This window comes from Balaenoptera ricei, chromosome 7 (genome assembly GCF_028023285.1).
Source record: "Balaenoptera ricei isolate mBalRic1 chromosome 7, mBalRic1.hap2, whole genome shotgun sequence".
NCBI classification, from domain to species: Eukaryota; Metazoa; Chordata; class Mammalia; order Artiodactyla; family Balaenopteridae; genus Balaenoptera; species Balaenoptera ricei.
Window position 1 is genome coordinate 112,953,821 of NC_082645.1, and position 12,264 is coordinate 112,966,084.

The 12,264-nt window shown below is 38.9% G+C and overlaps 1 protein-coding gene across 9 annotated transcripts in view; it reads left to right on the top strand.

Moving 5' to 3' along the window:
- SP140 (SP140 nuclear body protein) overlaps nt 1-12,264 on the top strand; it is a 76,547-nt gene that overhangs the window by 54,210 nt on the left and 10,073 nt on the right. For all 9 annotated transcript variants that reach the window (XM_059928892.1, XM_059928885.1, XM_059928889.1 and 6 more), the window contains 4 exons: nt 5,310-5,375; nt 7,009-7,089; nt 10,166-10,240; nt 11,492-11,596. In XM_059928892.1, the coding sequence (XP_059784875.1) occupies nt 5,310-5,375; nt 7,009-7,089; nt 10,166-10,240; nt 11,492-11,596 (327 nt within the window). The remainder of the gene's footprint in view (nt 1-5,309; nt 5,376-7,008; nt 7,090-10,165; nt 10,241-11,491; nt 11,597-12,264) is intronic.

Consider the following 12,264-nt stretch of genomic DNA (forward strand, 5'->3'; position numbering starts at 1 on the left):
ATCAGGTTTGTATTTAGGTGATGTAAGTTCTCCCACATGGTTGTGTATTTGCCTCCTCACTACTCTGTTGTTTTACTTTAAATACTTTGAGGCTATTCATGACTGTATAACTTAGTGGATTTTTTCCTTTTATTATTATACAGTGTTCCTCTTTATCCCTATCAATGCTTTTGATCTTTAAATCTCTTTTTCAGGGTGCTGATAGTGTTCCTTGAACTTTTATGTTTTATGTTTTTGAAGTTTTTTACTCCCTTTGCATTAAGCCCTTTTTTGCAGCTTTGTTTTAGGCCTCATGTAACAACACTTAGCTTTTTCTAAACTTCTCTGATAATCCTCATCTTTTAATGGTTAAATTTTATTTGTTTACATTTATTCTGATTCCTAATATATGTGGACTTATATATTCTATATCACTGTTCATCTTTGTTTTTCTGTGTTTTTGTGTCTCTTTCCTACTTTCAAATGGACTGAGATAGAATTCTGTATTCCACCTTTTTTCCCTGCTGGTTTGGTGATTAGAGATAAATTTCTGTAGCCTTTTTAACCATGCCCCAATCCCCAAAGACGACAAGGATCTTAGCATGGATTCACTACAGTTTGACCACCCATCTCTACCATTTAGCTATTGTTTAACATTTTATTTTCTTTTAATTACAATTTTGAAACTATTAATATTATGATTTTTGCAGTTGATATTTACTTAAATTAAAATTTTTAAAAATCATTTTATGTACTCATCATTGTTTCTTTTCTTTGATTTTGCTTTTTGTCTAGCTGGATTAAGTCCTTCAGTTCTTTTAGTGAGTGGTCTCTAAGTGGTAAATTTTTCAAGTGTTGTATGTGCAAATTTGTCTTTTTTTTTGATAGACCCAAGGTTAAAATTTCTAGGTTGACTTTTATTTTTCATTAGTAAAGTGTTTACTACATTGTCTTCTAGAATCTGTTTTGTGACTGATGCAAATTCCTCTTTTATTGTGATTGTCATTTCTTGGTAAATAATCTGTCCTTTCTCTCTAAAAGCTCTTTCTCCAACACTGAATAATGGAAAATTTAAATTTAGAGAAAACTTGGGAGAATTTTACAGTAAACACCAGAATACTTTAACATAGATTCACAATTGACATTGTACTATTCTTGCTTTATCAGATTTCTTTCCATCTATCCATTTCTCTATATACCCACTAACCCATCTTCAAGTTTGAAACAGTTCAAAGTTACAGACATCAGTACCCTTCTCCCCAAATACTTCAGCATGTACATTATTAACTAGAGTTCAATACTTGTTTGCAAGATAAAGTTTATAATGAAATATACAAATACTAAGTGTACCATTGATGGGTTTTAATAAATGTATTCTCCCATGTAATCCAAATCCTTTTCAGGATACAGAACATGACCATCATCCTGGAAACAACCCTTATGCCCTTTCTGGTATATCCTTATCCCTCACTCATCAGTGGCAACCACTATTCTTATTTTTTTCATGATAACTTAATTTGGCTTGGTATAAAACTTTATATATGATTTTAGAGCATGTTCTCTTTTGGTATAAGGTTTATTCCACTCAGCATAATGTTTTTGAGATTTATCCATATTGTTGAATATATCAGTAGTTTGTACCATTTTGTCACAAAATAGGTTACATTGTATGACTATACCATATTTTGTGTATACTTTCTTCTATTAATTGACACCACAAGTGTTTCCAGTTTTGGGCTAATATGAAAAAGCTGCAATGAACATTCTTGTAGAAACCTTTCTGTGCCTCTATGCCTTTATACCTCTTGTATAAATTCCTATAAATGAAATTGCTGAGATATAGGCTAGGTGCATCAGTTTTTTTGTCTCCCTAAACCCACATAGGGGTTAGTAATATGGCACACACAGGCTGTGTCCAAGCTGTGCCCAGTCTTAGAAGGGGGTTACTAGCAAACCTGCATGAAACTTATCCATGAGGGAGACATTATATTATTAGTTGGAATTTAAGAAAATTTTACTATTCTGGAATATTTCTAAGGAGGGAGACATTCTCTATTTAATGTTGGTCATGAAACAAATCTGCACTCTGACCTGGAAGGCTACACTATCTCTAGCTTCCAAAGCTGTTAGCTGTTCAAATATCCTTGAAAAGATACTCTCAGCCATGTGGAAATGCCACAGAACCACCCCTCCCCCCCAACAAATTCACCTCACACATCAGATTCTGGCAAATTTCCCCATGAAGATACCATTCCACCAGCCACCCTGATTAATCCAACTGTAGGCTAGGACAAAATCCATTCAGTTTATTTCCTGCTGCATTTAACGAATTTCATAAACCATAAATGCCTTAGGTCTCTAATGACCACCCCTAAGGTGTAATTCTCCACGTTTGCGTGAGAGAGGCAAGTGAATGCCTGGCTTTCACACAAGAAATACAGTCCCAAGGGCACACATGGTGCCCCTGGAAGGGAAACATTTACAGTGGTTGAGGTCCCCTAATGGGACATACATCAGCCAGGGGGAAGGTGGACAGTATCTCCAGGGTGGGCCCCTGGCCAACCGTAAGCCTTAAAGTTCCCAGTTCTGTTCATTGCATCTAGTGCTTGATTGGGAGGGCAGACACTTCCTGAGGACAGTCCATCTGATCCGTCCTCTTTGTCCATGACACCAACCAGATGGTGTTCATTCTTCACCCCCCCACCATAGAATGACTGAGAATGGGGGTGGGGGTGATGTCTGGAGGGATTCTGCATGGGATATGCAGATGCTTGGACCAGCTCCTTTTCCTGTATCTGGTGAATAGTAGATTCCGCGTCTTTATAGTGGGAGAGCTGTACCGAGCGTTTTCCTTCTGCAAGAAGGATTCAGGGAAGTTCCGAAAGATGGATATTATTAATGTACCTCCATCCCCTGTACCTTCTAGAGCTTATGGGATTCCCTCCTCAGATGCCTGGAGTTTTCCTCTTCCTTCACTGCTGCAAAATCTGTGTATAACATTCCAGTGGCTGGGACTTCATATTTCTTTCCCAATCATTTCTTATTCCCACTCAGACCCCTTTCATTCAGAATAGTCAGATACAAGTGGGGCAAAGGCACTTTCATAAAATAACCAGAATTAAATCTGAATCCCTTAGACCCTCCAAGGCTGTGCCTTCCAGGCTGGTTGGGGAAAGAGTGAGGCATGATTCCCAGGCATGTTCGAACAGAATCCTGGATTTTCAGAATTGGCCTATATAATACCATTAACCCCTCACCGCTTTGTCCTGATCATCATCCAGGAAGGAGCTGATCCCTTTCTGGGGACAGCTGCCTTCAGTAACCAAAGAGCCTTACAGAGGTGTATGGACAGGAGATGAGGGATGTGGGCCAGATAGTCAGTGCACTGTGAAGAGCTCTTTTGTTAAAGGGCACGTCATTGTCAGACTGCAGTGGTCCAGGCAGCCAGGTTCAAGATACCCATGACTTTCTAGGGTCACAGTGGTACGGCCAGAGTCAGCTGGTCTGTAAGCGGAAGTATAGACCATGTTGTGGCACCACCCATAACCCCAAAAGCATCCTGAAGCCTGGTCAGGCAGGAGCAGGTAGAGGCAAAGCCCCTTGCGATGTGGCTCCCCCAGCGTGGGACAAATGGGCCAGCTTCTAGCAGGAGTCACGAGCCTGGCGGTCAGCCATAACCCCTGCATCAGAATCATGATGTCAGCCTCCGTCAGTAAAGACCAGGCACCAGGGCATTCCCATGAGGGGCCCAGACTGGTCAATCAGCACCACGGTTCATTTCCACAATCACTGCCCCAGAGATCGGTGTCCCTACTCTGCCAGTCTGTAGTTTTCCACATGGCCGACCAAGCTTGTAGCTTATGTGCAAAAGCCCAGTCATCTGACTTCCGCCAACCAGAGGAGTGACCACATCCGCTTTGGTTCTGCCAAGCTGGCTCTGAGGCCAAACAGCCACAGTGGCCCAGTGGACTTCGGCTGTCAGCTTAGCCAAGCATCAGTGCACCAGGCCCAGGCCTCTGGGGAATCTTGGTGAATTAAAGACCTCAGTGAGGCTGAGATTTGCTTCAGGCTGTGAAGTAGAATAGAAAGCCAAGGTGCCACTGGGGCGGTCGCTGCATTCTCTTTTTTTCTTTTCTTTTTTAATTGATTATAATTGATTTACAATATTGTATTAGTTTCAGGTGTACAGCAAAGTGATCCAGTTATATATATATATTTTTCAGATTCTTTTCTATTATAGGTTATTACAAGATATTGAGTATAGTTCCCTGTGCTATACAGTAAATATAGCTTGTTGTTTATCTATTTTGTATATAGTAGTAACTGTTAATCCCATACTCCTAGTTTGTCCCTCCGTACTCCTTTTCCCTCTGGTAACCATAAGTTTGTTTTCTATGTCTGTGAGTCTATTTCTGTGTTGTAAATAAGTTCATTTGTATCATTTTTTTAGATTCCACATATAAGTGATATCACATGATATCTGTGTTTCTCTGACTTACTTCACTTAATATGATAATCTCTAGATCCATCCATGTTGCTGCAAATGTCATTTTGTTCTTTTTTATGTATGAGTAATATTCCATTGTATAGATATACCACATCTTTATCCACTCATCTCTTGATGCACACTTAGGTTGTTTTCATGTCTTGACTACTGTAAATAGTGCTGCTATGAACACTGGGGTGCATGTATCTTTTTGAATTAGAGTTTTTATCTTTTCCGGATATATGCCCAGGAGTGGGGTTGCTGTATCATATGGTAGATCCAGCATTCTTGAATATAGCATTTCCATTTGAAGAGCCAGGCTTTTTGGCCCTTCCTGCCTTGTAAGTCAGCACTGAGCTAGATACTTGCCCAGCACCAGTGGTCTTCCCACATTCACACATTTTCATATCACACACAAGAAAGCAAAACACAACACAAAATCCACTCTCCTTAAGTCCTCTGGGAATTTCAGGCACTATATTAAACATAAGTGAGAAGATTTGTGTTACAACTGCAAGAATACAGAGATTATTTAATGGCAGTTCTCCGTATTAAAGTTGAGAATGCCTCCCAAATTTAGAGCATTTGAATTTACATAAAAACACTTGAAAAGGGAACAAATTGATATTTGTTCAAGAGAAAGTCATCTCCTATAGTCTCCAAATCTACACAGGGTAAAATATAGCTCAAAATCAACCTCACACTGCTACACTGGTAGTTAAGAAATTTGCCCCATTCTTGTGAACTAAGGTCTGAAAAAAATACTTGAAAACTACTGATATATAGGGCTTTGAGAATTATATTTACAGCTCTAAGTAATTAACTTTATTATGTTTTTTTTAAGAAAAAAAGAAAGGGCATTCCTGGACAAGAGTAAAAATGAAATATCAGAGAAACATACATCAAAAAGGTAAGCAGCAAAGTGAAGTAGTCACACCTGTTCGGTTTATAAGGCACTGCTTATTGTCTTCTTGCAGCCTGCAGTCTCTTGAGGACAATAATAGTTTCCTAGCTACTATGTCAGTCAGGATATAGGCCAAGACATTTTAACAAAGAGGCCCAAAAATACAGTGGCTTCAACAAAATGGTTTATATCTCACGTGTGTAATAGTCCAGAGCTAAATGCTACCGAGACACTGCCATCCTCAATATGTGGCTTCTTTCCTAGGTCAAGAAACATTAATTTGGAGAGATGTTCTAAAGGCTAAATGAATAAAGCAGACTGTATGTGTATGTGTGTGCATGTGTGTGTGTGTTAAAGAAAATATATGTATAAGCATTATTTGTTTTTATATCTCTATAAATCCTTATTTATACATATTTATCAATCTATATATAGAGGGAGACATAGATATAGACATATAGGAAAATCAATGTCAGTACATCCATAAAAATATATGCAGTAGTTGAATTTGGTCATTGGAATATAGGTGATGTTTACATTTTTATTTGTGTTTTTTAAAGGTATGTGTATATACTCAAAATATTAAACATGTTCAACTATTGTAATGGAAAAGTGTCATTTAAACAGTAAAATATGCAAAAGAAAAGTCTAACAAGTTAATTGTGGCTATCTCCAGATGGTGATGTTTCATGCAATTTTTATTTTCTGAGTTTCCAATAACGTGTATATATTACTTCTAATCAGACCCCTGAAATCTTGTTCATTTTAGTAGTGGTTTAAGGAACAAATTTTCTCTAGACAATGAGGGCTAGACTTCAGTTTCCACATGATTTCCGATTTTGAATCACTAGATCTATACAAGATTTTAGAGTCCAATTAAAATTTATTAATTTTCACTAATCTATATATCTTACATTCTTGTCAATTTACATGGCTGCACTATTAGTGAATGTGTATAATATTGTTCAGAAAGAAAGAAAGTGGTTTCATCCATTTTAAGAATGCATATTTTAAAAACACTAAATATTTGTATTTAATCATCATGACATTTTCATTTAGGTCTATGTGTCCGTACATAAATTCTAAACCACTTTTTTCCAAAGTATAATGAAATCTTGTATGTACTTTAAAAGTGGTCCCTCGTAAGTAGAGAATGCTCTGGACACCTGCTTGAGATCCCTTGCCATAACTTTCTTTCTTGTCTGAGTGTATAGTGCAAGGGGGTTCAGAATTCAAACCCATATTCCCTCATTTGCTTTTTTTTTTTTTTTTTTGATACTTCTGAATTGAACTCTTTTCAACACATGTTCAGTGGTAGATTGATACATTTCTTATGTATTTTTACAATTAGACAGCCATAAGTTATGGTATTGTACTTTGTAATACACAGCTTATAAAGCACTTTCAAAAAACTTTAACACTTGATCTTCTGTGATAATATAGAACAACAATAGTAGGTCTATGTTATGGAGGAAGAGACAGGGACAGAGGTTTAAGTGGATTTTCCTGGGTTTCTGGTTCCTAGTTGATGTTTTATTTCCACTATATTATACTCTCTCATAAAATTCCTCGCTTGCTTTTCGTTTCACATGTCAGCTGCTGTTTGCATAACTCTGTATTTTCCCCTGCCTACCCCTAGACAACAGCAACGCTGCTGGCCACCTGGCCTCGAGTGGAAAGAAGGTGAAAATGCATCTGCAGGACCCTGCCAAAATCAGGCGTAAGATTGTTTGTGCCACTTCTATTTTGCCCTGGGGATCAATAGAAATTTTGTTAAAGTTTTGAGGAACACAGATCATCCTTAATTTTTTACTAGTCAAGCTTACCAGTCAATTTGAGAGCCATGAAATCTTTAGAAAGCAACCCATTTGGAGCCAGGATTGTAAATTATTTGCATTTATATCATAGCTCTTATCTGCCCAGGACCTAATTATTTTTTCCTCTGAGTTTTATCTGTTTTTCATGAAAATTCCTTTACCTTATATTATTGGTTTATTAAAATGACTAGTTTTTGTAAATTGTAAACAGAAAGTAAGTTCATTCTCTCATTGCCCTTTCAGATCTACCTTCTAGGTGAGTTTTTCCTATCTTGGGCAGGTCATAGCATTTTTCTGTTCCCTTTTCACAGGAATAAGAGTCTTTTTCCAGTTATTGGGGGTCCTTTCAGGCCTGGTATTAAAACTTAAGTATTTTCTCCAATTCAAAGCACCTCCCTGCCTTCCGCCTGAGCAAGCTTGGTCTGGAACACCTGCAGTGGAGAGGTGGCATAATCGGGGTCTTCTCTCATTCTCTCTTGGCTCTACTCCCACTCAAGAGCTGCTGGCTTGAGCCCATTCAGGATTGGGGAAGTGGATGAGAGAGGAGAGAGAAGAGTGTGGAAGTGTCTTACCTGACAGGCACAGCTGTGAGATGACACTGGATAAGGAAAGGGCACAATCGCTAGCTCTTTCCTCCATGAGATGCTTTCATTAACTCCGCGGTGAGGGAAGAGGCACCAGCTTGATTTTTTGGAAAGAAGTGTAGCCTGGATATGAGTGAAGAGCTAGGGCCGCCATAATCTGTTCCACTAATACTTTGGACGGTCGCATAGGTGGTTCGGTGCATTGCCTTTGGATGTAGGCTGTGAAGTAAGGTGACCAACTCGACCCGGTTTGCCCAGGACTTTCCAAGTTCTGCCACTGAAAGTCCTGCATCCTGGATACCCCTTAGTCCTGAACAGACTGGGGCAGTTGGTCACCCTTTTTGGCATTTAGAGAATTGTTCTCAACTGTTGGGACTTAGTTCTACTAAGATTTTGAGAAAACAGTATTAAATTTAAAATTGTCACATTTACTTCTAGAGGTTAATACCAAACATAACAATTAAAAAAAAATAACCTTAGATTATAATCTGATTGCCATAGTATTTATTAGGGTTTGTTATGGGGTTTCAGTGTTATTAAATGGATACTACAGCCTGGGGACATAGAAATAGTTAAATCCTGCCTTGCTCAGCCAATCTGTTTTGAAAGTAAAATACAATAGCACTATATTATGAATTAGTGGGTTTTAAGCTCCAAATCTCCTTTTACTAGAAGCTTTAGACTAGAATGGACTTCAATGTATTTCCTTTTTCTCCCTACAAATATTAGGCCTAACAGATTTGATGAAAGGTAAATCCAACATACCTACTACCCAGGAAAGATATAACCAGAAGCAACAGATAGAAACAGAGAGCAAGAAAGAACTCTGCATTTGCTTGACTGTCCAAGGTTGTAATCAGAGCTTTAGTGCCAAGCCAAACTGGAATATGGGAGAGGCAAGGATGAGATGTCTGGATCTCTTCTCACTGGGCTGTGAGCATGGACCTTTAGAAGAGGAGGGAGGAATGAGAAAGAGAACCAGAAATATCATGGTCTTCTAGAGTATTCCACCACTTTGGCATCTTGGGTGAGAGAGGAGGTGCGGAGAGCCTCAGAAAGCCATACCTGGGTGGGTGACCTGCTATTGCCTGGTGAACCCACCTTCCAGAGGGAGGAAGTGAGAGGGAGTCAAAAGATTAATCTGCCTCTTTAAGAACTGCAATTCTGTCTTGTTAGTGGTTCTCCTTAGCCCATGGCTATACTATCCAAGTCTTCTACTTTCTTACGTTTAGAAATTTCTTTAAGTTTTAAGATTTCTTAAACTTAAGATTTCTTAAGTTTAGAAATCTCTGTAGGCCTCTTGTTTGAGATTCTATTATCTTGTTAGAGATTCTGTTATCTTGTTAAATAATAACAGGGTGACAACTTGCAAAGTTGTGACTTGTTTGATCTTCTGATAAGGTCTAATCATGATTTGTCCCATGAGGCCATTTTGATCTTGAGGAAATGAAAACCCTCTCAGTAACTGTTTAGTCTAAAGACCAGAAAGTGGGATTATTTTTCCAACCAATGTGTCCATTTTGGGTTTGACTGAAGGAAAGAGTCTTTTTACTTTGCTGGTCTGATATATGCTCATAATCTGCTTAGAGTTTACAGCAGTTAGGAAGGAGTAGTCTGGAAAATATTTCTTCTTGGGCTCTGTATTACCCCACCCAGTACCACCAGATGGTGGTCATTTGATGGTAGGCATTGAACACAGAAAGGAGGAAATGAATTTATCTTCCTACCTTAGGAAATAAAACACATGTGAATGATAGCAAACATACTGAGATGAATATCCACAGTCAATTAACTTGTAAATGGCAGAACATCCTCTGCTGCAACATCTACTGAGTCAGTCCTTAATTACTATTTGAAATCAAGGTTTTGGAGGACTCAGTTCTACCCATTCTCTTGATTAGACTTCTTCTTGTTAGTTTCTTCAATTCTAATATCTTTGTCTAAACCCAGGTGGACAAAACTCTTGGTCACATTACTAAAACTTTCAACACAAATGTACAAATAACTTCATTCTAGGTGATGTGCAGGACATGTGTCTCACCTGTGAAGCCCACCATAGGGTTTCCCTTAACTCACTGCCTTTAATTGTACATTAGTAGATGTACAATTGGCATCTATTAAGCACTCAACACATGGCTGCTTGAGACATAAATAAAATGCTGATTTCTATTATTTGTTTGTTTTACTAATGTGAAACAGTGAAAAGTAAAACATAAGATGAGTCTAAGATTTGCCATCTAATTCTTGGTGCTTAAGGACTAGGCATTATATATTTTTCTTTGTGCATTAGACAGGCTTTTGGGAAGTTACATTTCAATGGAAATTCTGTAAAGCACTAATATACACAATGCAACTGCATGTCTGTGACTGTGATTCTATTTTTCTATTTTCTCAGGGAGAAGGAGAGGCAGACAGAGACGCCACTTAACTCATAGTGGCAGAGTCCTACAGAAAATAGTTAAGTCAAGAGGTAAAGAAGAAAAGGGGAATACACACTCAATAATTATGCAGCTAATTTCCTGTGCTTTACTCTGTGTTTTTACTGATAAATCCATTTCCCTAATTGCTTTATGTAGCTTTACTAACTGTTGGAAAACGTATATGATTTGGTCTATTTTCAAAATGTGTATGAAAGAAAAAGATAATTCCACAAACAAGTAACTTGGTGACAGATCTAAACCAGACCCAATGGGTCCAGGGGCTACCACAGAGATGCTGTCTTCGCTGAACTGACAACTTTCAAGCTGGAAATAGTCTGCTTTCATATAAAGGGCACATATACCACCCACACATTATTTAGCAGACCCTTTTCCTGCTACACAGAGAGTCAGAGGTTGCACACCACGGGTGGCCTGGAGTGGTAGTCAGAAGTCTGTCATTCTCTTCTTCTGACTGTGTGGGCTTGGACCTGTCACTTGACAGCTTTTACTTCAACTTCTTCATCTGTAAAGCAAGAGAGTGAATTAGGCCCCCACCATCCTTCTCAGTTCATCCCAGTTCTACTAGCCTACTACCTCAAAACTGGACCATGGACAGCTCCCCCTCTTCCCATCATAGCTCTAAAACATTGGCTGGAGGGTCAACATCATTTACACATCCTCCTTGAGCTAGTTTGAAGACCTTTCACCCCTACTTCTGTGGAATCAGGTCTCTAGCAGCCCTCCCCCCACCCATGCAACTTGCAGATTATCCTAGAGCTTCCTGAACTCCTCTTTCAGCTAAGGAGAAAGCCGATGTGAGGGAGAAGTGAACCAAAGCAGAGAACACAAAAAGAAGGCAGACATCACCTCCATTAGGTTCCCCCATCATTACTCTCTCTCTGCTCACTAACCAGAGCTCAAATAGGGAGATGCAAGTACAGTCTCTCACTTTGCTCCAGCCACCTAACTGCAGTGAAATAGTAGAACATGATGCAGCTGTATGTTTCATTGTCATGTAAGAATCAGTGGGGCTGACTGGCCTGGGAGCTAAGACACTTTTACTGAAGCCCGATTTCTCTGCTAACACATTCTGTTTTGTGTGAGATTTGAGGGATGAGGTAGAGGTAGACATTCTGTAGTTATGTATCAAAAATGCCACTTGGAAGAAAGACTTTGACTCTAGAGATTTATGGAATAAAGCTTTCTAAGTTCCTCCATACCTTTATAGGAACAAACTCAGCATGGGAGAAGCAGTACGTGTGCAATTGAAAATGAGACAATGAAGGAATCTTCTCTTTCAGGGCAAAGAAAGCACAGATATGAAAAAGTGGATTTTCACTCTCAGATACTTCCTGTGACCTGTGGTAAGGTGAAGGGGATGTTACATAAGAAGAAATTGGAAGAAGGTGGGTTTTATGGTCTATTTGCAACACCTATCTGAAGAGATCACGAGAAGTAATGGAATTATCCATGTGAATTACACATAGTTGAAGGAATTGGGACAATGGTTTGGCTTGAGAGAAGGAGGAAGGGATCCCTAAGTTGCTATTTTCACACTTTAAGAAATCATGCATATTAGGTGCTTACTCCCATGTGAAAGTGTCCATGGGGAGGCCAAAGAGAAATGAAGCAGAAATAAAAGGGAAGAGGCCCTCAGCCTCCAACTTCATATCCTCTCTCCCTCTGGATGATTGTCACCAGGGCAGGTGCTTGATGTAGTAAGGATAGAACAGAATTCAGAATCAGACAACCTGAGTCCCAGCCTCAGCTATGCCGAGAGGGACTGATTCAGCTGAGTAGAGAATGGGACCTTTCTGACCCTGAAATTCTTCATCTAAAGAAGAAATCATTAAAAACCTGCTTCATGGTGTAGCTGTGAGGAATTAATGTACATAATTGAGGTAAGGTATTTAAACAGCTTAACCGAGATACAATTCACCACTGAGAGTGTACAACTCAATGTTGAGTTTTATTTGTATATTCACAAGATGGTACAGCCGTCACCACAATCTAATTTTAGAATATTTTTGTCAGAATATTTTTTCACTAAAGGAAGCTCCATGTCTATTAGCAA